The following is a 26,366-nucleotide window of genomic DNA, read 5'->3' as shown; positions in this document are numbered from 1 at the left end:
CATCTGGGTCCAGTTTACGAAATTTTAAATCAAAATCTTACATACAGTTCCTTTAAAGCACAATTCATGGTGCTAATCCTAAAATGTGAAATAATATTGAGCGTGCTAATTTTGGAAGTACATTTGACAAAATCATACTGCAAATCGTGTATTAAAAGGTACATTCTAGCAACATTTAACATAATTATTTTTCTTCTTTAGCTTTTGGTTTATCAAGTAGTTAAAACGTATTTGTATGATTCATATTACCTGGAAAGAATGTCGTATGTAGTATGAGGGGCAGATAACAAGATTGCTCTGCTTTCAGTTGATGTCTTTTTATACTTTATGACTGAAATAGAAAAAAAAAAAAAAAAAGAAAAAATAGTGCACATGGTAAAAATGTTTATCAAAAAAGGAGTAGCTAAATACAAGAAGCGTATGGTCTGGAATGAACTTGGATGCAGCTATTGTTGCCTGTCAAATCCAGAATGACATGTCTCTATATTATTTATACAGATGCGGTACTGAAGGAGAATGTATTCTGGATCCTAGGCAAGGTGTACTGTACAAACACTAACAATTCACTCATATATTATTAAGGTTTAGGCATCTTCTATGTGCAATATTGTACATTACTATATCACAAACAAAGTACTACAAAGTACACCAGGTAAAGGATTAAGATGTGCTTCCATTTAGCATTTCCTTGATTTGTTAATCTAATTTCCAAAGAGTTGAAGAATAATGTCACAGATTTACAGCCTTAATAAAACATACTGGGTTATTATCTATTCTGTACAGATTTATTGGCACCTTCATGCTCATACAATACAATATGAGGTCCACATCCTTCAACATTGCAGGAGTCAAAGGCAGAGCAAGTTACTGAAAAGTCTCACATTACTTCACAATGTTAAAGCAGACTGGAGAAACATGAGCTGTTATAAAAGGCATTGCTCATTACAGTTTGGCCACAAAGCAAAAGCAAGGAAATACCAAAACAGTCTGACAACATTTATAATTTAAATAAAATTAGATAAAACAGCTCCTTGGGTCATTTATGAAACTTAAACTGGGCCCTTAACAATACTGGGGTTCAGGTCCATTGGAGTTCACTGTGAGGCCAGTTTTGTGGTTCAAGTCACAAAGATATTCTCCAGTGCGTCACCAGAATGGACACCTGAAAGACAGGGCAGACAATGGAAGTGATTAGATAGAGTTCAATATATACACAATGCACTAGGGCCTTGATGATATAATAAAAAATATGTATGTTATGTTAAGTGGATGAGATGGAAACATAAAAAGGGGTTCTTAATTGGACATTATTCAGCCATTTTCTACATTTTATCACCCGCCATTGGCATTCAGGTCTTTAAATATGTATGGTGTGTTCAACAGGTGTATACATAATTCAACTCTAATTTCAAAGTCACTGCAGAGGGTCCAAAGCGGTGTAAATAAACCTAAAAACAATAGCTGCTAGTGCTTGCTTGTGAAACAGAACCAAACAAAACTCAAGTACATTTTTTCATGAGGGATTAACAGTTTTGTGTATTAAACTTAAAGGTACAGTTATGTAGTATAACTCTCTGGTGGTGGCACGTCACCTGCATGGTCTTATGAAAATGGAAACTTAAATCCAGATTTCAGGAGATTCTTCATACAGATAGATACATTTTTATGCCATAGTGTGGAATATTACAGCCAATGGAACAGAGATATTCAGGTGAAGGTCCTCCTCCAGGACAAGTAAGAATTAGGTTTGTGGAAATGCAATCATGCGCACAATAAGGACACATGTTTTTGTCTTTTTTGTCTTTTTTTTTTTGCAAAAATGTATTTCACACTGTAACTGTAACTTGTAGCTCCTGCAGTAAGTAAGTTATTAAGTTTTTATTTATATAGGGCTTTTGTCACAGACATTTGTCACAAAGACGCTTTACAGAGCATTATTCAGTCTCTTCATACCCAGTGGTGGTAAGCTACTACTGTAGCCACAGCTGCCCTGGGGCAGACTGGCAGTAGCACTGACATATCTCTTCCTTTCATGATCTGAAAAGATTCACTAAATCTAACTCTTACACTACATTTTCCATATTATTTTGGCACTAATGCAGTTATATAAATCTAAAGTATAAATAAAACATTTTCACTGACCACACTCAAACAAAATATAAAATATCTACTTGTACCTTCTCAAAGGAACAAAATGTACTAACCGGGATGACCAGCGTTATGAATGATGTCTATTTATAAAGCTTGGGTGCCGCGCTGTGGGTAATGGGATAAGCGTAGAATATGAATGTGAGTATAAATATAGTGGTAGACAGTAGTCCTCTAATGAAGCCATAAAACAGGCATTAGTACAGGTGTTCTTGCCAGCCTCTATTGATCCACATTGACCTTGCCTCTGTCCTTACATCTTGATCCCAGAGTTGGCTGCGGTTACTTTTCACTGTGTGATGATGTATTCTCGCCCTGTGTCGTGTCTGCCAATACATCACACACATACAGGCTAATACTGACCATCCGATGTAGCACTGGCACAGGTTCTCATGGGAGGTGGCCTGTTTGATCAGCAGCTCCACTTGTGTCGGCACGTCCAGCGTTTCATCGTGGGAGAAGTCTCGGCCTGAGGGGGGAAGATAGCAGAGGGGTTACGAAAGGTGACTTTTGTAATTTAGGTTAATTAAATTTTAATAAGTAACATTAAAATACATATTGCTGCCTTCAAATTGGCTTCACACACAATTATTAAACAAAACAAACTACTGAGCTACTGTTGTGCATGTGATGCTGAAATGGACAAAGTGAACACATTTATAGAGACGATAGAGCAGTCAAAAAGTTAAAATACTACTCAAATAGAAGTACAAAGCAGCAGTCTATAAAATTACAGGGGAAAAAAATGAGAACCTATATTATATATATATATATATATATATATATATATATATATATATATATATATATATATATATATATATATATATATATATATATATATATATATATATATATATATATTGAAGGAACTTTTACTCAGATAAGAGTATGGTGTCTGCACTATTAGCCTGATTCATCAGCCGGTTTCACTTCGTGGAAACTGTCTGACCTCGCAGCATTAGAATTTGTTCGCACAACGGTAGGCAGATGATTTTTTTTCATTTAATGAAATGCTATTTGGTCGTGACGTATGTAATGCGCCACCAAGGGGGCTAACTGGTATATTAAGCTTTTCCCAAATCCCATAGGAAAGGCAATAACGTCTTTCCCCTTGATAAAATTCACCAACCATTCTCTTTGTTCCGGCTTTAAATCCTCGATCTCGGGAATTGTTGCCAACACAGAATAGGTCTCTTCGCTGATATAATACAAATACATGTACTTGAAGTAAATGTAACAGAGTATCCAACTCTCCATATATGTATGCATATCCTCCATTAAAATCAATAGTTAATAGTTTTCATCACAATGTATTTTTAGCAATTACTTTCCTTTCTTAGTTAACCATCATCAATAATTACCGATTCATAACAAAACAATACAATAATCACATGCTATGTCAATAATTAAAACTGCACCACTTCGTGATAACAGGCACTATTAAGCTATTCATTTACAAACAACAAATCATCTTAAAAAGCCTCACTGGCAAAATGTTTATCTAAATTCTAAAAGGAGAAAGTCAAAGGGAACATTACCTGTCAGCTTGTCCCTCACACGGTTGATGATCTGAATAGCTTTCTTGTTGAGAGCTTCAGGTTGAACTAAGCCGTCTCCAACTGCAACAAAAAATGGCTGTCAGCAAACACCTGTCAGCTTCCAAAACACAACATATGAAACTCTGTCTGGTAAAGTGCTGCCTAACCACCACACAGCAGTTACAGCCGTCACTCCTGACAGCAGGCAGCGCCAAGCAGAGCAAAAACCAGCACTACACGAGCATTTTTCAACAGGGAAATTATTTAGACAGGAGAGATGCACTGACTGAACGAGTGGATGGATTCAGGGACTGTGGTGCCTGGTTTCTTGTGGGTGGTCTCTCCAAGGTCTATTCCCTCCAGCGCTTCTGTACAGAGAGAAATATAGATAGGGTTATGAATTACATATTAGCGATGTAGTAGTAGTAGTAGTAGTAGTAGTAGTAGTAGTAGTAGTAGTAGTAGTATTTGAGCTTGAGGTACACTGACCGACAGACTGTCCAGCCGTGTAGGAATCAGTCCGAGTGCGGGATCGCTTCGTTCCTTTGGTGTTGGCTGTGGGTCAAAGGTCAAGTCAGTAAAGTCTATCCAGTGAGAAAATGTATTATGTTTAAAGGTGCATTGTGTAACTTTTCTGGTGGATGGCCTGTCAAATGCTTTTCTTCATGGAGATGTTATTGCTTTGTCTGGAATGTTTCACAGTATCGTTAAACCTTTTTATAGTCATGGAGACCAAAACAGACCAAGTTACAGGTCAGATCTGTGGAGAGGTGACCCCGCTTACAGTCAGAATGCTTGGTTTTCTAGGTACTTTTGAGCTATAAAACCACCTTTAATTTCATAAATGCAAGGTAGAGCTGTTTAATGTCATACTGTGGAACATTCCAGGCAGAGCAATGACACGGTATCAATAGAAACAAGCAGCTAACGGACCCCCAACCAAAAAGTTACACACTGTACCTATAAAATGCACTGCAAAAATATTGATGGTTAAAAATGTAATCAAATAAATGTTAGAATGATTTATAGTGGATACTTATTTTTTAATAAATCATTTCAAATCATCACAAAATGTTTGCAGATCATTGTAATGCTTCACACTTCCCCGATTCCGTCAGCTTTTTACAAAGTGGGTTGTACAGCGAGCACCAACACTGCCAATTTGTTTTCTTGTTATTTTGTCAGTGTCATTGCACCTGTCGCATTAATCTGGAATAATAGCATCCAAACTGATTTGTGTGCAAGGTAAAACATTGTAGACAGACACATTTGCCCCACTTTCCTTGAGTTTGACATGAGTGATTTAAAGTGGTAGATGACTATCTCTGACTCGGTCTAACCTTTCAGAGCGATGATCTTTCCCTAAAACTACAGCTGAAGGTCGAGTCGTTTGGGCCTGACATCTAAAGTGGAAAGTCCCTGCCCTAAAACTTATATAGACACATGTGTGTGTGGATATGTGTGTGTGTGTATGTTTGTAGAGGTCTTACTGTCCATGAGCCTCCAGTTGAGTAGAGGGTCGTAGACAAAGGCCTCGAGCACGGCCATGACACTGTCGCGGTGCTCCCTCAGCACCTCCATCACCGTGTGACAGGTGATGCGGTAGTTACCATCCAGACCGGTCACCTGCAGAGACAGAGGCGAGCAGTTAGGACAGGGGTAAAGAGAGCAGCTCCAGTGTTAGAGTAAGTAAAATTTTTGATCATCAGTGAGATTCAATCAGATTTCAATGACAGCAGGTATGGGGAGAAATGAACCCAGCAAACAGAACTGACCAACTCAACATGTTCAACAAAAGTATGTAGTTTTTGTAATCACATTTTTCTAAATCAAATCAAATAATAAAAAGTTGTACTAGACAATTTTTCAAGAGGTGGGAGCCAGTGTCTCATGGAGTTACTCTAGCGTTTTCTGGAAACTTTGAATAGCATGCGTTCTTACTGTGGAAGGGTCACCTCTCCACAGATTTGACCTGTAACTTGATCTGGTGGTGCTCACTGCTCTGAGATGAATATATTTACTGGCATAATGTCAAACATTCCAGAAAAAACAATAACGTCTCTATAGAGATGAGCAGAAAAGTTTGAGAGTTTGGCTGTGGTCCTCCACCCAGAGGACCTTTCCCTGTAGACCACCAGAATACACCTCCTCCACCCACACGCCCCTCATTAGTCTACTCTTTATAAGCAAATTAGTTTTTGCCTTAGTTCACAATTAAAAGTTATTAAGAGCCAATTTTGCACTTATTAGCACTTCAAAGTTTATACATTTAATCCCCAATACATTTCTAAAAGTGTCCTAATTTGAAAATATCTCTGTGTTGTCTCTGCTCCACTTTTCTTCCAAAGGGAAATGTGCAGTTTAAAACAAGTTGTTACAAACAAAAAACTTAACTGTCAACATAGGTGGAGGTCTGCAGCCAGGTTCCTCTCGAAAAAATTATATGCGGCACCTTTTAGCCCCTTGCATGCATCATCTTAATCTATGTTTTATACCGTGTGAGGTCAGAGCTATAGATTTTCCTTCTGTACCCACGCCTGCGTTTAAAGAGCTCATATTATACCGTTTTCTGATCGATGTTATAACGCTGTTTCCTCACAAACATAGCTGGAGTTGTTTTTTGTTTCGTTCACACATATTTAACACACAAACCCTGCATATTTAGGCTGAGTTCTTCTCTCAAGCATTCTTTTCCACCTTGTGATGTCATGTGGTAATACAGGAAGTGCTCCACTGTGTTTTTAAACTCCATATACCTTCAAAAGAATCATTTGGATAATTTCAGCTCTGGAATTGCCAATCTCTATTGAACTAAAGATAAAAGGAGCTGTTAACTTGAAAACTACTGCCACATAACATCATATGGTGGAATAGAGTATTTTGAGCTTTGGAGATGTAGATAGACTAATAATAAAGGAATACTTAAACATGTATGAATGAAACAGAACACAACTCCAGGTATATTTTTGATGAGGTAACATTCTAGCCCACAAGAGTAAATTTTGCGTAATATAGGATCTTTAATGTATAAAATTAAATATTATGTACCTCCATAGCATTGGTCAACATCCTGGTCAGTCTGAATGGGATCTTCTCCGGAAACTTCTCTCTGGTCATAGCCACCTATCCAAGTTTCAGAGAGTTTCAGATTACAGATTCATAACAACCAACTTGTATCATTAAGAGCCTTTTCACTCACCTCAAAGCAGTCTCCAAAGTCGATATGCAAGATCTTCCCACTTAATCTGTCCAACATCAAATTGGATGGATGCCTAAAGGGTCAAAATATCATCTCATGGTTAATAGCTTTTTATGTTAATTACCCTTAACCTAATATCACTGTCTTAAAATAGCTTTGACTCTTGAGGATTCACGCACCTGTCTCCCAGTCCGAGGATGTAGCCGACCATGGACATGACGGCCAGGGAGCGCGTGTAATTGGTCCTTCTGTCAAACCACACCTGGAGGGAAAAAAAGATGATTAAATGTCAGTAAAGATATAGCAGCGAGCGGAGGATACTGGCTCTATGACAGGCTGTTTGATACATGTTCGCACACCTCCACATGACTTATACAGGCGGCTAATGCGCTAAAAAAGGACCTGTTTGAAAGCTGCTTACAACATCCTGCAAAGTTAGTGGTTTAAAAGTAGGCCACAGATACTGCTAACCCAGTTCTTTTGAGATAAACAAGATGCGATAATTTGAATAATATTCTTTTAGATATTATATTTATGGTAAGACTTTATTTTAGGGTACACTTATCATTATCTAACTTAAGTATATTTATGTAGACTTTAATAATAACCATATTCTGCTGCAAATTAGGCTAAAACTTTCTTTTTTCATTACTGCTGAATATTTGTATGATATTAGGACATTTGTAATGAATGAAACGTTAATAAGTATCAACTAAATTTCCTTTGATACTAACCCTTAAAGAACATCTATTGTGTTTATGTGAAACAAGACACCTGAGGATTATTATGTTATAATTTGAACATTTTAAAAACTCAGTATTCATCAAAAACAAAATAATAAAAGAAACAAGTCCACTGATTTCCCTGTTAGAAAACTGAGGTGTTCTACAGGAGCTGATGTCGCCATAAATGTCATCACGATAAAGAGTCGGCACCTCCGATAGAGCAGCAGATTTTATTTTATTTTTTTTCACCGATTAAGAAAATTAAACCTTGCAATAGCTTGTTCTATTTTTAAGTTATATGGGGAACATATTCTCTTATACACTGAGATGGTTGGTGGCTTCAGTGACTTCTCACCTCTGAACTGGGGCTCTTGAGCCAGAGGAGCTTGGCCAGATCATCTCCAGCAGTGTTGTTCACAGCATGTTCAAAGACCTCTACCTTCTCCATCAGGGTCAAGTGATCGTAGTCTGGAGCCATCTAAAACGCAGGAAACCAAGAACCAGGAAATGTCTTAGTTATAGGTTATAGGTTTAGCAAAGTCTTTTATAAGTGAGTGCATTCTCTGATTTTGACTTTTAACATTTACACGCACCACAGAGCCATGTCCATATAAATGTAGACAAATAAATTCTTCCAAGTGACATGATTGAAAAACGGCTGTATTCATTTCTGTTCTGATAAAAGCACAACAGCACCAGTCCAACTTGTTTACTCAGTCTGACCCTTAAAACATGTCTTTATAGCAGGTGAATCCTGTCAGGACTGTGGTTATTATAGTACAATGTGGCCTGTCTGTGGCCTTGTGGTGTCAAATAGAGAAAACATGTCTCTGTCAAACAGTCGTTGGAGAGTATGCTCTTCAGACATTTCAAACAGGCAGGCTTTCATCTGCCGCCTCTGTCCACAAATCATACACTTATTCAAGGTTGATTTCAGGCTCGGATAAACAAGTGGTTGTGTTCTCCACTGGTAAAAACTGTAAATTCTAAGGTGGAGGGTCTGCTACTTGCTTGTGTCCATGGAGAAGTAATTTTTTTGCATAGAATGTTCCAAAGTGGGAATTAAATACATCTGCCTTGTACTTATTATTCAAATACAGTTTTATAGCTAAAAAACCCTTGAAACTCATGGACTCTTACTATGTGCAGGCTTGGTTCTCCATAGATCTGACCATTAAGTTTATTTTCATACTGTAAAATAATCAATGTGGGGGTACAATTTTCTGATGCTCAGTGGATCTTGGGTTGTGTTCCTCACCCGAAGCATGATGCGGTGCTCGATGTTGAGCAGGATCTTCTTCTTCTCCCTGTAGTCTCTGATGAGAGCGTGTAGGGTGTCACAGTGCGGCACCCAGCCAATCAGACCCGAGTTTGTGGACAGAGGGATCACTGCATACCGCTGGATACTACACAAACACAAGAGATAAACAAGTTAAACTATGAGGACTAACAATTCATTTACATATTAAGCGGTGTATACATTATAATAGTCTAAACAGAGAATGATAGTGTGGTGTGTGTGATGTAGATTAGAGGCAATGGGAACTGCCAAAAAATAGATGAAACTATACAGAATATTAGACAGAAAAGGATATTGGATTCTCTGCTTCTCATTTTTCTAGGAATCAATAATAAAATGCAGCAATTTTTAGTACTGGAGGAATGTATTTTTGTGCATCAGAACATCTAGCATTTGATCAAAGTAAAATTGTTCAAAGTTCACCAGTGCAGAAGTTATTAGACTGGTATTCATTCTCTAGTCTAGCTTGATGTTACAAATAGGTAAAAAAAAACTGATTCAAATGTATATGTCCAACTGTCTCTTGAATTAGCCCACCTGAACATATGAAAGTATATTTACCTGAGGTTCTTGCGTAGAGAGGCAGGGTCATTGGCCAGTAAAGTGTTGACCAGCCCAAAAAGCTGCATGACCCTCTCGTCCTGCCTCAGGTCCTCATGGCCCTTCAGCAGGAACATGAACTCATGGCCGTTACTGCCTGTAGAGGGCGCCACACCACAACAGCATTAGTTCAGAGTTAAACCCATCAGAGTATAAAGTTTGAGTTGAGCCCTCCCAGTTCATGCTGCTGCTCTACAGATGGCTCTAATCTCTTTCTGAGCAGCATCTCAGGCTGTAAAAGTGCTATCAACCATTTTATTTCTACAGATGCTGTAGTCATAATGCAAACTTTCCAAAGGAGCTATGGTCAAGTGTTGGAAGACTTATTTTGTTAACACCAACATTATATTTTAACATACAGTATTTAAATATTAGTATTTTTTGTTACCAGTTGGTTAGAGCTGGGTATGTTTTGTCTTTGGTAGCGCAACATTCCTTGGGTTTTATACCACTACTCACTGGCCAATATGACAAAAACATTCATATTAAATCATTAGAGGCTTACTTTCCTTCCATATTGATTCATCACAATTTTGATTCAATTGTATTTTGTCTTTTTCTATTTACAGTATACCATTATGGTGGAACTGTGACAAAGATACACACACATCTTAAGTCGAGCAGTCGCAAACATACTGCTGACTTACAAACATTACAACGATTTCATAATGTGTTGTTGTCATCTTCCATTTAACAAAGTTAGCGGCTCGTCCCCATGGAAACAGTGACACAGTAGATGTATATGTGGGCCAGTTAGTCCGGGCTGCTGCATCAGATCATCGTGATGCTGGAGGGACCCTCGTGTGGCTCTAAATCTCAGTGTGTGGAGTGCGTGGCAGCTCTTAATCTCCGCTCTTGCTCCGGAGGTCATTTGATTTATTGGCCATCATCTTTTACAAAGTACATTGTGTAGCTCTGATGGGATACAGAGGAACAAGGCAGCATGTTGTCAAGTGGAGAGGTGTGCAGAGAAGTGAGCCATTTGTGATTGATAATGGACGAATTTGGCTCCCAGACAAGGTGACTTTAAAGTGCGCCGCTATTTGAGACAGATTTCAATGTAGCAACAGACATTCTCTATAGTTTATAGCCATGTTGCCAACAGAGCAGTATAGAAAGGGTTGGAGATGAATGCTAATGCTTTGTATAGTCATTTTTTAAAGGGCACTATTTTCTGATCTATGTTATAATGTTGATTCCTCATCACAAACATACCTAGAGTTTAGTTTTGCTTCATTCACACATGTGTAATACACAAACCCTGCAAATTAACGGTGAGTTCGTCTCTAAAACGGAAAACACTTCCACCTTGTGATGTCATGTGGTAATAGAAAAAGTGCTCCACTGTGTTTTTAAACTCCATACATCTTCACTACAATCATTCAGGCATGAAATGTCTCTACTGAACAAAAGGTAAAAGGTAGCTGTTATCTTGAAAACTATAGCTTCATGACATCACAAGGTGGAACAAAGCATTTTCAGCTTTGGAGACAGACGAATAATAAACGGTTACTCAAATGTGTGAATAAAACAAAATGCTATATGTTTTTGAAGAAGAAACAGCATTATAAAAGCTAAAAGCTCACAGGAATTAATTTTGTGCAATATAGGACCTTTAATATAGGACCTTAAACCGATTTACCGGTGATTAGGCGCTCCGGGTTATAAGACGCACTGTCGTTTTCCCGAACTTTTTTCACATATAAACCGCACCGGACTATAAGGCGCGTTAAACGAAACAACAGTTAGGTAAATCAGTCAGACTTTATTTAACCCGTTTACTCGTTACGTTAACTCTCAACTTTGTTCATTTGTAACATGTAAAATACAAAAAAACTGTCTGAGGCGCGCAGTCGTTTTTGGAGGCCTAATCGCCTGGAAAATACGGTACTATGGATACTTACAATACACAGCATAACTGTCCTGTCTTCAAAGTTGAAATGATCAATTTGACTTTCTCTCATCAATTTCCATAGATAACAATGGAACAAGAAATATTTTGTGTAGGCTTGTCAAAAGTATTGAAAATCAGATACTAATTGATACAAAAAGTAGAATCGAAACTAGATACACACTTACTAGTAAGTACTTGCAGTAGTTTCAGTTGTATTACTAGGTCTTATTTTTCCATATGTTCCCTCACTTCATTACTTTTATCATTATTTTGAAGATTTTCAGAATCTTGTTTCAAAAAGTTGATCATGCAAAACATAGCATCTGGTAAAAAAATAGTTAATGGGATGAACAACTTGAGCAGTCTTTTACACTTCAGTTGAAAAATTATGTATTTTTCATGCAAAATAAGGAAACCGGCATCAGTCCATTCTATCTGGTTGAATATACGAACCATCTATTTGCTATACATCTGTGTTTACTTTCTTTGCAGTAAAAAAGCAGTCCCATCTGCATCTCCTTCTGCTCATTTACACTCTAATGTGTTATCATGATAATTAGGAACTGGCGTTGCAGCAATTTGTTGTGTGTTAATATATTCTATTAAATCTTCACTAATGTAGACGCTTGTTCATAGCAAAAGACTTGAGCTGAAAGCGATCTAAATCTATTTCTATTCTAATGGTTTGGGAGCCACAAGGCCGGCATGGATTTCTGCTAATAGCCTTACCCATGATGGTGAGCTTGCGTGGGCGTTGCTTGGAGGTGATGACCTGCAGGGAGGGGGCGATAGACTGGATGCGGATGATTGGCTGGTTGGGGTCATATGTCCCTGGTACGGCGAGCTCCAGGTCACGGCACATCAGCAGCTTCGGACTGACGTACTGCAGCTCCAGGGAGGTGAGCTGTGCGGAGACGAGACAAGGAGAGGAATGGTTCATGTATTTAATTTGAAATGTGTTCACTCAAAACAAAGTAAGAAATATATGAAGAAAATACCAAAACATAGCAATGACCTGATATAGCATGTTAAAATAGTATGCAGACATACAGTATATTAAACCTACATTAGACAAAATCCATTCTTGTGAGATTTAAACCATATTAGAATGTTGTTACCTCATCAAAAACATACCCAGAGTTGTGTTTTGTTTCATTCACACATGTTTGAGTAATCCTTTAGTCTTGCTCCAAAGCTCAAAATGCTCTGTTCCACCTTATAATGTCATGTAGTGGTAGTTTTCATGTTAACAGCTACATTTTACCTTTAGTTCAATAGAGTCTGGCCATTCCAGGTTAAGGTGGTCTACAAAATTACAAATTAAGACATTGGAAGCAAGTTACTACAAAAGTGAAGTAATGAGGAGTCTACCATTAATGTAAAAATCAGATGCATTTAAGTAGTAATAAAAGCAAAGGTGTTATGGGAGTAAATTGTTGAATCTAGGCTATAAAAATAGGTGTTTTTTGGGAGAATTTCAGAATTACTCATATCGGAGTCTATTCAAATCAGAAGTACACTTGTACAAGCCCACCCCCCCACACACTAGGGGGGCCTCTAAAGCATTTAACCAAATCGGTGTCAAATGTTGAAATCTATGTACTAAAATGTGCATTATAAACATCAAGTATTTGTGTTTGAATTAATATGTAATAGATATGGCCTGTTTGTGGGTCTGATCTCAATATTTTGGACTGACCCACTAAAACTTGATGTATCTTATGTAATAACATACATCAGTGAGCATCAGCTCTTCAGTATGTGGGTTTGCCTAAGAGATCATTTTACAGATTTTTTTGTACTTATCTGAATCATTTCTTGTTAAGAACTACAGTGGAAAAGTTGTACTCCACTTTAAGACTTGTTTTAGCCCTAAACTACACCTGGAATAATCCTGCTATATACTTGGTTTAGATCTGGTGGTACTCCGAAAGCCAACTGTTTTCTTTGGTGGTACTTGGTGTAAAAAGTTTGAGTCACTGACATATATCATAACATCTGTGTAATCCCTCAATAACCCAGGTAGGGGCCATAGCAAAAAAAGTTGAATCACTAAACTGGACAAAAAAGAACTGTTGACTATTAAACCATTAAAGAGTTTCCCCTTCATATTGTTTAATCTTTTTTACATTCAATTTTAATTTGTCTGTCCCTTAAACCTCTTCTTCCTCCCCGTCCGTTCTGTGCCTCACCTGTGGCAGCTGTTTGGAGATGCGTCGGAACACATGGTAGTACAGGTCCCAGGCCTGCGTCAGGTCTTTGACATTTCCAGAGCGCATGTACTTCCTGCACCAGTCCTGCGCCTCCATCAGGTCCCTGCCATACGCCTACACCAACACAAACACAAACACACTCACTCACAGCTAAATGAGCAAAGGCCGCCAAAACCAGACAATAAAACCAAATGTCAAAGCTTTTAACTTCACCACCCCAATTGGGATTATTAAGGATCCCTGATGAAATGGTGCACATCTGTTCATTCCGTCTGCCCGGAGACAGGGCTATCAAAAGTAATCCCGTCTTTATAGCTCTACTTTAGTTAAATGAATAGTAATGATTTTTAAAGCTTGTCCTCAGCTGAACTTATTTTATTGTTCAGTTTATTTACATCTTGAGGGGATATCCCGGTGTTATATAAAAGTCAGTAGAGGTTACATAACCTTGCCTCATAAAATAACATGCATTGGCCGCGTTAGATAATCTCTACCACATTTTGGATTACGGTAATAGACAATGGTAGCAGCAGAAATTCTATTTAAATCCGCTCTTTGGCTTCTACAGTCAAAAGTATTACAACACAAAGGCATGTGCATGCAGTAACCACAGATAGACCACTATATAGGTTGGCCGATATATTATGACGATATTTGGACGTGAATACACTGTTCTCTTAAGGATTTGTGGTAAAAAAAAAAAAAAAAAGATGTGGGTGTGTTTGTACTCAATTTTAACATAATTTGAGGAAAATAATCAAAATTGGCCAGACATATTGGCCCCAGAAATATCGGTGGAGGTTATCGGCCATCAGTTTCTCTGGAATCTAAACAATTAGTATCAGCATCGGCTATGAAAAAAAAACACATTAGTCGATCTTTAGTAGTAACACTATAAAAGTTATCACTGGACCATTCTACTTTGACTTAAAGAGTGAAAATGAAATTTCATTCACAGTGTAAGTCAGAATATTTTACTTTATATTGGTCCATACAAAGTAAAACCTGAGTAGAGCTGTATGTGGTGCCATACCTGATTGAATGAGGTTTCTTTGAGCGTCTGGGGTCCCCTCTCCATCATGGCATGGAGAGGTTCAAGCACAGCAAACATGCCCTTTACATTACGCTCTCCAAAATAAAGCCGTGACGCCTCTTCAAGGCCTTCGTGCCACATCTCATGCCACAAGATGGCCACTCGGATAAGCTCTTCACTCACCTGAAGAAACAAGGTGAGTCTATTATTCCTGATTGTAGCTGAATCCTCAATTAACTTAAAAAAGCCTCTTATTCTTCATAAATCATTCCCATTCTTTCATGATAGTAAAACTAGATTCATTCCGATTTGTAAGAACAGAGAATGAGAACTATAAAATGTTAGCTCAAGATCCAATTTTCGAAATTATAATTAACAGAAACCAGTTAATCTAATCACTGTCTTTTCTCATTTGAGCAGTTGGGTAGTTCAGTAGATAAAGCTTTCAAATGATAATTCAAAAGAATAACTCAAATACTGCTGTGCATTTTTATTGTATCTTTAGGCAATACAGCTATCTGCATATACTAGCATGAATGAATATATGAATGTATGCATTTGTGAGAGTGCAAAAATAATTGGACTTGTACCATCATGGCCTGCTGCACCAGAGTGTTGCAGTGCTCACACATGTTCTTTAGGATCTTGTTAGCAGCGTTGTGGCGAGCTGTGGTTGTAGACTTGGAGGCCACCGTTAGCGGATAAATCAATGCCTTTTGACAAAAATAGAAAAATAAATACATGTTTTACAGACAAATAATAATATTGCCATGTATTTTTTTCTTACTTGGGGATGGTTCCTTCCAATGTCTGTAAGCAGCTGGTGAATGAGGCGGCCCACTAGTGGACGAGGGGTATCTATGCGAGCAATAAGCTGTGGGATCACCTACAGACACAGAAAATTATCAATAATGAGTGACTGGTAATTATCTGATCTCAATAATCAATGCACATGTGTCATACCTGAAGCCATGTATCAATTTGAATAGTCTTTATACCCTCCACCAAAGCTTCGTTCACATCAGCCCAGTGTCCATAGTCAAACCATAAAGTCAAAACCCTGAAAGACAAAACGTGAAAATCCAAACTTGTTATCATGAAGTGGCTGTTAAAATGTGTACATATCAACCACTAGGGGTCCCCTTTTGCTCACTACACCATAGCCCATGTATGAGACAGAGCCATTAGTGTAAAACGTGAACAGGGTATGATATACACTGTGGTATGAGCAAACCTGAGTGTGTCCTGAAGGTTATTGCCTCTGGACAGAGAAATGGAGCGGAAGAAGCCTTGAACTGCAGGAACTGTGTACAGGAGCAGTGTCTTAGAGAGGTCCTGGAAAACACCACAATCAACAAGAAAATAAGAAAATTGCATTATAAATAAATACATTTGAAAGTATAATAATTACAATAAATCATTTAGCCATATAATTACTTTTAATATAATTTAAATGTATATTTGGGGGGATATTTTTACAAAGCATAACAAAAATACTATAACAACACTAAACTGTGTTTTAATTATTGTGTGTACATTTATATGGTCACCTATTTATGCATAAACCTATTTATAATGATGAATACATGTTTCATATCACGCAAGGCAAACAATACAACAGATGCATTTGCCAATGAAAATATTGCAGAATATGAAAATAAAAAATACATACATAATTTGCCAAAAAATGAAATGTGTATCTTGAGTCTGACCTCATTGACCTTCTTCTGGCCTGGAGAGGGCACAGGGCTGTGGTCAGTGCTGTCCACTTCGCTATCACTGTTACTGGCTTCACTGTTGGCGCTGGTTCCGCTGGCGTGTCTCAGCTTCTTCTTCTCATCTCGACCCTGGTTCTGATGTTTGTAATGCAGCACTGCCTCAAAGTTCATCACTGCCCACGCGTGCCAGGCCTGCAGGAAAAAAAGGAGAAAGAGTTAAGATCAAACAAATCAAATAATGAAACCATTTTCCATAGTACATAGTACTGGTAATATAGTAAAAAAAAAAAAAAAAACTTGAGGCAAAGTATTTTAAGAGTACATTTGTGTCCTAAATGGGAAAATAAAAATAGCTTCTGTCTAACTTAAAAACTTTGAAAGAAAATTATTTAACTAGCATAATCCTGTCCAGACAGTTCTCCTTGATGCCCTCCAGGTGGCGTTATAATGTGCCTCGAGCCAAAACAAATCATTATGTCGTGTTTTTATACCTTCGGAGATTAAGCTGCTAAACACAGCTGTGACCCCTTCTTTTTGTAGATCATATCTCTGTCGCTCTTATTATTGACCTGTTGTCCAGCGACTTGTGTTTTTGATGACTGAAAGCACGGCTGTGGAGCTACAAATGAACTGCCCTTGGGGATAAATAAAGTTTTTTTCTGAATTTGAATCTGGCAAAGGACTCGTAACAGAACTTTTGGGTTTCATGCTGCATAAACGTCTGACTTATTGTTTTTCTTTTACAAAGGATATGTCCCCAGGGAGTATCCTGTACTCCAAACACGTGCATTTGTGGTTTGTGGCGTTATGCAACAGTGGAGAAAGTTGAAAGCATTATAGGCGGTGGTGAAGATGGATACAAAGACCATAGCCATGTCTTCGGTAGCCTGGAGTGTAGGAATGATTCGGAACATGCAAAAACATCTTCAACTCTTCCATCACCTCATATGTTTAAAAGATTACAGTGCCAAAGTCCAATTAGAGGAAAAAATGACCAGAGCACAGCCCAAAATACAAATATGTTTTGACAGTGGCGGGCAATAAAACGGTAACTTAAGTGTTAGTGCCTGGATGGCTCTCCGCTCCACACAGCTGGCGTTTTAAGTACAAAGATGCAGGGTTCAAAGGTGAAAGGTGAGAGTGGAGGAGGCGGGGCTCACCTTGTACCAGTTGCGATCGTGTTCGGTGGAATGGCTGTAGTACTGCAGTACTTTGGGTATAGTACTCTCGTTAATGCCCTGGAGGCTGAGCTGCCATTCACCCAGCTTCAAGAAGCACCTGTCACAAAAAGATGATTACTCAAAATTAATACTTTATTCAAAATATTTAGTTCATAGACAGATTGTGTGTTTAGTCAGTGTCTCTGTGTTTCTGAATAATACATTTTTAAAACGATAGTACAGCAATAATTAGGGATTCATTTTTTACCAATATGAAGAATCTACATAATGCAACAGCAGGTGCCATTACGAACTGGCAAGTCTAATTCTAATGACGGCAAACCATGTGAATCCATGTAACTTGACTAAGTGTGAATAGGACTTCAGTGCTACAACAATGTAGGTGTCGGCAAATATGCAAAATTTGTAGACAGTAATGAGCCAGACCTCAATTATTATTCCTGTCTGAGATTGAAATCGAAATGGACATTCAATAAATATTGCTGTAGTTAATTGAAAATAAATATAAACCATAAAAGGTTCTGGGGTCAAGTCTGGATTAAATTATCTCAGCCACTTTTCCTTCAGTTCACTTTGACAGTGCACTCTGTGGCACCACATATGGGAATCTATCCATAATCCCATAAAGCACAGATACCCACAGGGAAACAGCCGGAGCAGTCTGGTCTGCCTCCATCTTTACTGTACAATCACTTCTATACAGCCCACGGCTCACTGTCCTACTCTGTTTTGTCTAGACCACAGCCTGAATGGGATTATTATAAGTTAGGTTGTGTACGTGCTCTGAATGATTTTCCATTCTGGTGTACTTTTAGGCAGCACATTTACAGAAAAAATGGTGTAGAATGGTGCATTTCTGAACATTTTGAAAATTGTCTTTTTTATTTATTTATAAGGATGTACATCCTTTATCCCAACAAGCAACAAAATTAGTAATCTAAAAGGATTTAAGGTCAGTTTTTAGAACAAAGCTTTGACAACGACTAACCTCAGGCAGATAACTTTGTTAATAATCTTCATCCATCCATTTGAAAGATTAAAGATTTAGTTTTTTCCCATGTAACTATATTTTGCATCATTAATGTAACTGCATCTGAATATTTCTGGATTCTATGTCTTAGGTCTGTAGATTGTCCAGGTGTGCTCCGTTCCACGTATAGAAAGTGTGTCAGCCTGTCTGGACTGACTGCTGCACTTCATACAGATGCTTCCCGACATACATTCTTCAGACACTCGCTGTCTACAAAAACAAAGTCTCTGGGCCATGCCACAATAGTGTGTTGTCATGTATGATTTATGAATAGAGGCACACGTGGCTGCTGCTTGTCTGAGCTGTGGCCAGAGGAGATTACTGTACACTTTACTGTACTCACTTATAGCCATGTGCAGCAGCAGACATCAGCTACAGGTCAACCACTGCCTGTGCACTAGACACACAATATTAAAACTCACCTCAGTGGACACAAACAAACTTTCATAACAGATATCAACCAAAGTTTTTCACTTCAATACACTTCCAAACCCTAATAAATCGAGATTTTCTAAACAGATGGATAGTCAAGGTTTGTTAGGGTGTATTTCATTGCACTTTGGCTACATTCAAAATACTGGACAAAACTGATCAAGCCAAGTACAATGCTGACTACTGATGTTCCTGAACTCTGAAGTAATTTTGATGTAATGCTGTATTTTCCATCATCTCACGTCTCCTCATGGTTTTTAACAGACAAAGTACTGGTTGTTACGTAAGTGAATTTGCAAGAAGAAATTTGTATCTGTAATTTGTAATAATGGCTCTTATGTAATGTTTAATTATGTAGCTCACCAACAAAAACCCAAACAAAAAGTAAAAGTAAAGCACGTATAAAGTGATGCAAAAAACACATCTGTCACCTAATAACATTCCTGCTTAAAAGCGTTTTGCCATATTTTAGAGAGTAAGTGGTCAAAGCTAGCTGTGAAATTAAAAGGTGTGAGCTGAGACAGTAGAGTGGCTATGCACGCTTAGGTCAGTGAGATGGAAAGGAACAGAATGCACTGTACCTGACCCACACTATTTACAACAGAAGGGCACCAAACACTCATTTCCACTCTTGAGCAGGTTGTGGACTGTTTTCTCCATTGAGCTGGAATGTGTTGATCTTTTACACCACTGCACCACAGCTAAGAAGCATAATGACACACTGGCAATAGTTCTGGTAAATCTGACAGACTGTGAAAAACCTCTGGAGCTCTGGCGCTAAGAGAAATGCCAAGAAAACCAAGGCCATGGAATTGAATCTATCTGTGCATCCGAGTGGGAAGATAAGAGGAAGTACGAAAGCAGACAGTGCTGTTCAGATCCAAAACCCTCATGTCCAAACATTCAAAATTATGTGTGATTGATCATTGAGAGGGCGATTAAGTGAATTGCAGTAAGGGGGGATTCCAAGTTCCAGACCTGGCCATGAGTTTGTGGAGCTCCTGCTTGTGCTGCTGGTCCTCAGCGGCGATGGCGTGCTGGGCCTGCTGTTGCATACCTTGAACGAAGTGTTGCATGTGTTGGAAAGCATCAATCTGCGAAAAATAGGAAAAAACTTGCTAAGAAATATATTTTTAAGAATGGAAGAATGTCGGGTATTACAACTGCATTACAATAAACAAGCTATAAATCTGTGGTAATAGCATTATGTTTATATTTTTATATTATATTTTGTGCATTTCGTGTATTGGTTTAAACTCAAACGCTTTTTAGACAGACTTATGAATATAATATGTTTTAATTTGCAATACCTTCATATTAAAGATGTTTATTTAAGGCACACTGAATTTTGAACCATATTAATTACAATACCCAATTATATACAGTATGTATGTGGTACTGTGGTCATTTTATTTCACTGTTAAGTATTTACCATTAGAAAAGTAGTTTGACAGCTGCATGGTGTTACTGTGTTACTGGTTCGATTTCATAGCAGCCAAAACCACAACAAATTGTTCCTATACCAAAACAAGACTGATGTTTAAAGAGGGTATCCAGTGTACATTACAAACTCGCTCTAGTAACTGTATACAATTGATGTGGGGAGCTCTGGAAGAAAATTAGTAGCCATGAAAAGAATGTTAAACATTTTCCTCAATGTTAAAGGGCCCATATTACTCTATTTTCAGATCTGTTACAATGTTATTTCCTCATCATAAACATACCTGTGGATTTGTTTCATTCACACACATTTAACACACAAACTCTGCATATTTAGAGCTTTTATCTGAAACATAAAACACAAACCACTCTGTTCCACATTATGGTGTCATCTGGTAATACAGGAAGTGCTCCACTGTGTTTTTAAACTCCATACAGCTTCACTAGTATAATTTGGTTGATTTCTATCCTGGAATTGCCAATCTCTGAACAAAAGACAAAAGGTAACTGGAAAACTACCACTATATGAAATCACAAAATGGAACAGAACATTTTGAGCAGACTAATAATAAAGGGTTACTCAAACTTGTGTGAATGAAACAAAACACAACTCTCTAGGTAAGTTTTGATGAGGTAACAATGTTGTGACATGGCTTAGAGCTCACCAAAAACATATTTTCTGTAATACAGAACCTTTAAGTGCCTATGCTTACAAAACCATATTGTTGTGACCACAATGTCATGATCTTCAGTCCAAGTCCTCAATAGCAAATACCACAAAGATGATACTACTACAGTGTTTTTGCTCAGTAACAGCTCACTATTCATTTAACAGTGGGAGTGACAAGTGAGAGACAAAACAGTGGAAAGAGCGGAGGGTCCCCTGGTTGTGTTTTTACATTTTTATACAATTCGCTCGCTGCTGAGAGGTGCAGCTGGGCGAGGCATCAGTTGTTCCTGCGGTTACACTTACCTAAGTGCTCTAATGAAAACGGCACCAAATCCTTTCAACAAATAATTCAACACATGCTAATAAAAGCAGAGCACAACTTGTGATTTGGTTCACCATAGAAGGGTCTATGTGAGGGTGTGCACGCTGTGGTGACAGGGACACTCAAAATGACTTCATAAGCACTTATTTAATGTTAAAGTAATGTTGCTTTGATAGATAGAGGGCATATTTAACAGGGACCAACTCAATTTAGTTAGAAAAGACAATGTAATGGAATTTATGTAATACCTGAGAACTCAACCAGTCTGTATTTTACCACGGGCTGCCTTTGTTAACAGGATAGATATTGCCAAATAAAGCTCTAATATTATAATTATGACCAAGTAAAATTACAAAAGTCTAAATTCTTGCACTTCCTGTATTACCACATGACATCGCAAAGTGGAACAGATTGTTTTCCGTTTGAGAGAAGAACTCAGCCTCACTTGTGTGTTAAACGTGTGAATGTAACAAAACACTATTCCAGGTACAATATGTTTTTGATGAGGAGACAACATTATAACATAGATCAGAAAACATAATATAGGCCCTTTAAACAGATGCAGCACCACAACTCAACTAGTTTTGACAGTACACAATCATTGCAACTTAACAATTGGAACATACATAGATATTCTTATACAAAATTTCACTGAAAAAACTACTGGGAAAAGTAGCTGGACTGGGAAACTGGATTGTCATGTGTTACTGACCAACATGTGAGTGGATTCTGTTACCTTGCGGGTGCTCTTCCACATGTACTTCATATAGGCGTATGTGACATGGGGGTGCGCAGTGGGCAGCGGGTGATCCAGCTGTTTAGAGGGGTCAACTCCAAGAAGAAGCACCAGAGTCTTATGAGCCAGGGCCTAGATAAGTGAGAGTTCATAGGTCAACAGGGGAATTTAAAGAAACAACATTATAGTATTTCTATAACAATAAACAACTGAGTTAAAACCACGGGACCCTGGAGAGAGCGAGAAAGATAGCTATACTGATAAAAGCTTGTTTTTCCAGGTTTTGGTAATTCACATTGCTTGCTGCTGGCCAATCCAATTTACTTTTAGTTAGTTAGTTAACATGAACCTGGGCAGGGAGAGTAATTGTCAAAGATTTCTTGCAATCAATTACAATAACAGCCCAGCAGAGGCAGTGAAATTGCACTTTGATTGAAAAGTGAAGGGGGTGCTCATGTTTCTAAACAGTGTGATTAGGTTCCTGGGCGACCCCGACTTTAAACAGGCTCATATATGGTTGACTTTGACGGCTGGAGCTCACAGCTGAACTTAACATAATCAGAGTGCTGGTTTACATGACTAGGAACCCAAAGAGGTCAAATTAATCGGGCAAGATTAGGGTTAATAGGTACGGTAGTTATGAGGAAATGTCACACTTTGAGGTTGATTAAATGTTATTGTTTACCTCATTAATCATTCATTCATTCAGATGTGACCTATTTAAAATCAAGAGAAAACAATTCTATTTATCAAACAGAGCTAGTGTAAACTCGCTTTGGTTTGTGCTCTGCTTCTCATCCTGTCATCATCCCCTTCACTCTCCAAGGCCTCACCTCCTCACCTCTACCACCGCCAGTGTCCAGGCCCCGGAGAAACGACTTCTCCTAAGCATTATCTAATCGGCCAAGCCCACCCATCGCAATGTGTTCTGCCAGGGTCTGAGTGCTAAAGATAACTCATTAAATAAAGCTATTACCGGTAATACTTTCTCTTTGTTTCTGTCTGAATCTCTCCAGTTTGAAATAAGAACAGACTGAATTGGTAGGTGAGGTAAGGTTCACTCAGCAAATAAACCAGACTATATATCTCGTAATAAGAAGGGAATATCTTCTAGAAATCTCTTCAAATGTTGTGTAGTTTAGATGGATTACTAACCAATCGTCCACTCTTGCCGCAGAGGCTGGCATACTTGAGCCATGTTCTCATGTCTTCATGTGGACTGATGACCAGAGACCTCACCATCAGTATCCTCTGCCAGTCTTCTACGATCCTCTGACAGCCCTAAGAAAACACACACAAACATAAAGAGCTGGGTCAAACGCTTTACTGTGCAGTTCAAACAGAGGCATTAAAGCTGAGAGAATGAACAGGCGTGACAAAGAGGAGCTGTAAAACTTCACAGGTGACTTTACTACCAGCAGCAGTCACTGTCTGTAAAACTATGTCACACAAGAGTGAGCTCATATGAATAAAGACACCTTTACACAACCACCTTATGAAAGCCTTGGGGGTGGTACTTCGCAAACTGCTAGTATACCACACTAGATTTCACGCTAGCTTTAGGTCTCTTGTTAATTTTGCTACTTATTTTGAATTTACTATTACCATTTATAATGTTGCTCTTTGTTGTTATATTATATTGTGATGTGTGAGCAACTGTGTCCAAATAATTTCCCTTGTGGATCAATAGTTTGTCTAAGTCCAAGTCCAAGATTATCTACCGTAGATGTTAGCCATGACCTACTTGTTTAGTATTTTTGGAAGTTCAAACTTACTATGGAAAAAAAAATGAAAAAAAAAACAGCAAAATGTTTTGAGTTAGATAACAAAATCACATTTTGTTTCTTCGTAGAAACAATTCATACTGAACCTGCCCTGGACAGCTAAGCATAACTGAGAAGGGGTTGAGTGTATGATGTTCTATAGTATTATAAACAGCAGTGTGATTGACAGGTATGAGGTCCGAGATTCCATGTGCAAATAGGAAGTAGGTCATGTTTAATTTCATAATTACTTGTTAGATAATGACACATGCAGCCTTCACCATTCCTAACTGAGATACTGTTCATTCTTACTCCAAAGAAAGTAGACAATCATGTCTTATACTAAAAATGATGAAGGTAAAAACAGGACAATTCATCCTCAGTTTACAACAGCAAATACTTTCGCTTTCACACAGTGTATTTTACAAATCAAATTTCTCAACAGCTTCCACACATTGCATGATTAAAGAATTACAAAAATTAGCTAATCTCAACACTTGCACAAGATAAGGCCGCTGATAAACAACTCAATTTATAGCTTCAGATGATAAAAAGCCTGACCTGAAATGTTTTGGAAAATATAGAGAAAAATGACATGGTCTTCAAACTATACAGTGCATCAAAAGGAAATTTGACTTGGTTCTGTGCGTTGAAGAATTGTTTTGTTGCTCTGAAAACCCTGAGAACTCATCTGTGTCTGATTTTTCCATTAACTCAGGACTCTTCCCTTTAGCAGGATGGATGATTCAATGTTACATCAGTGTCCCTTTGTTTAGTTTCATCGTCCCCTCTAGGTTGGAAATAATGCACAATTGTGATTTTGTTTCCATTTTCTAACCAAGTTCAGATTCCTTAATACTGACTAACTGAATTTACATGTGTACGTTACCTAATTTCAGAAACCAAAAAAGTGCCAACCATAAGATCAATCAAACCGTGATCTCATCTCTGTGACGATCTGCTATTTTCGTAAAATCACCTTAGTTTTTTTGTTTAATGCAGCTCTATGCTAAAAAACAGACACTTGTCCCCTCCCACTCCTCCAATTGGTCAACCTTCATCAGGCTCTGAGCGAGTGACAGATGGATTTAAAGCAGACCAATTATGCAAAATAAATTTTTCAGAGCTTTTAGCAATGTTATAGTTGTTTTCCTCTTCTAATTTGCTCTCTTGAAGTTGTATTCGGAAAGATTTGTGCATGTTTTATTTATTTACTATAAACTCACCCACAATCATTCTTCCCACAATCCTATAAGAGCTGTGTAGTCATGTTTTGTGCAATACCCCCTCTCTGCACTAAAATGTTCAAATAAGACTTCATGTGTATCTTCAGGCAACAATCATTTGTGCATTTGTGCAATATTTAATCGCTTATTTTAAAGATTGTTGCTATTCAACCCCTAATTTCACCGCCACTTGCATTAACTACGGCATTCTTTAATTTTATTTTTTTAATCTGTGATACACATAGGGTTCAGCAGCCTTGTGTAGTCATTTTGGTACAAATCTGTTGCACATTAGCGTGATCTGTGGCTATCAGTCAGAGTCAGAGTTGCCGAGCCTTTATTGTGATGATATTTAATGAGTCATCTACTCCCATTGAGCACCGCAGTTTTCTAATAATATTGAAATTTTAAATGTGCAAATTATAACAATGATCTACAGGTATCATAGATTATAACTATAGAGCAGTCTCAAGCACAACTGATGTTTTTAAAAAATCACAGTAAAGAGAGAACTTTGAGAAATAACAGATAGTTAGAGTTACCTCTTAAACACTGCAATAAAAAATAATAAGGAATCCTGATGAAATCGTGGTGTGGCTGTAAAAATCAGAATATAATTTTTTTGGTCATATCACCCACCTCTATTTATATATGAAACAAAAAAATACAGAAATACAGTAAAAGTACATTGAACATCAGTTACTTCATGGTCTGTTTAATTTCAAAAACAATCAAGCTATCAATTTTGCACAAAAAAATGGGTCCGAGCTGTCATTTTACTTGAATTTTCCATAATATTTACTTCGCTTACATTACACAGGCCCTAAACACCGGAGTGCAGACATTTTTAAACTCCAAACAAAAACAAGCAGGGGCTGGTCTTTTACACGCTTGAGATGAGCTGAAGCTGTCCTAATGCTTTGATGAGCGAGTGGCTTCTTAACAGATGTGAGGGGTTAGACTTCCATAAATCAACCTGGAGGAGCAACCTGCTGCAGTGCAGACCTACAAGCTCTGGGAGAACCCTTTAAACTCAAGTACCCTCTGTGACCTGCCTACACTTTTATGAATGGAAAAAGAAGAAGAGGTTTGTGTTTAAAAGAATACTAATGTAAATGTGTCTAACTGTTTGCATTACATTGTTGTAAGGATATATGTGTATAAGTAGAATCGCAAGTTTATTAGAGAATAGGTA

The 26,366-nt window shown here is 37.9% G+C and overlaps 1 protein-coding gene across 2 annotated transcripts in view; it reads right to left on the bottom strand.

The window, feature by feature from the left end:
* Positions 1-369: 369 nt before the first annotated feature.
* The window catches only part of mtor (mechanistic target of rapamycin kinase), an 89,902-nt gene continuing 63,905 nt past the window's right edge, over positions 370-26,366 (bottom strand). Inside the window, exons 35-58 of one of the 2 annotated variants that reach the window (XM_055165535.1) lie at positions 23,338-23,463; positions 22,183-22,314; positions 19,993-20,108; positions 17,532-17,649; positions 16,366-16,563; positions 15,888-15,988; positions 15,617-15,713; positions 15,441-15,539; positions 15,244-15,366; positions 14,654-14,836; positions 13,600-13,734; positions 12,137-12,311; positions 9,475-9,610; positions 8,872-9,019; positions 7,969-8,091; positions 7,068-7,150; positions 6,889-6,961; positions 6,738-6,812; positions 5,180-5,315; positions 4,179-4,244; positions 3,977-4,057; positions 3,690-3,770; positions 2,512-2,617; positions 370-1,162 (exon numbers count right to left, since the gene is read on the bottom strand). In XM_055165535.1, coding sequence (XP_055021510.1) covers positions 1,147-1,162; positions 2,512-2,617; positions 3,690-3,770; positions 3,977-4,057; positions 4,179-4,244; positions 5,180-5,315; positions 6,738-6,812; positions 6,889-6,961; positions 7,068-7,150; positions 7,969-8,091; positions 8,872-9,019; positions 9,475-9,610; positions 12,137-12,311; positions 13,600-13,734; positions 14,654-14,836; positions 15,244-15,366; positions 15,441-15,539; positions 15,617-15,713; positions 15,888-15,988; positions 16,366-16,563; positions 17,532-17,649; positions 19,993-20,108; positions 22,183-22,314; positions 23,338-23,463 — 2,727 coding nt within the window. In that variant the 3' untranslated portion in view covers positions 370-1,146. The remainder of the gene's footprint in view (positions 1,163-2,511; positions 2,618-3,689; positions 3,771-3,976; positions 4,058-4,178; positions 4,245-5,179; positions 5,316-6,737; positions 6,813-6,888; positions 6,962-7,067; positions 7,151-7,968; positions 8,092-8,871; positions 9,020-9,474; positions 9,611-12,136; positions 12,312-13,599; positions 13,735-14,653; positions 14,837-15,243; positions 15,367-15,440; positions 15,540-15,616; positions 15,714-15,887; positions 15,989-16,365; positions 16,564-17,531; positions 17,650-19,992; positions 20,109-22,182; positions 22,315-23,337; positions 23,464-26,366) is intronic. The other variant, XM_055165536.1, reaches the window with a different exon arrangement.

Source organism: Boleophthalmus pectinirostris, unplaced genomic scaffold (assembly GCF_026225935.1).
Source record: "Boleophthalmus pectinirostris isolate CB_2022bp ecotype Guang Dong unplaced genomic scaffold, ASM2622593v1 HiC_scaffold_8, whole genome shotgun sequence".
Classification (NCBI taxonomy): domain Eukaryota; kingdom Metazoa; phylum Chordata; class Actinopteri; order Gobiiformes; family Gobiidae; genus Boleophthalmus; species Boleophthalmus pectinirostris.
Note: the sequence above shows the minus strand (reverse complement) of the source record. Positions and strands in the feature narration are given on the sequence as shown.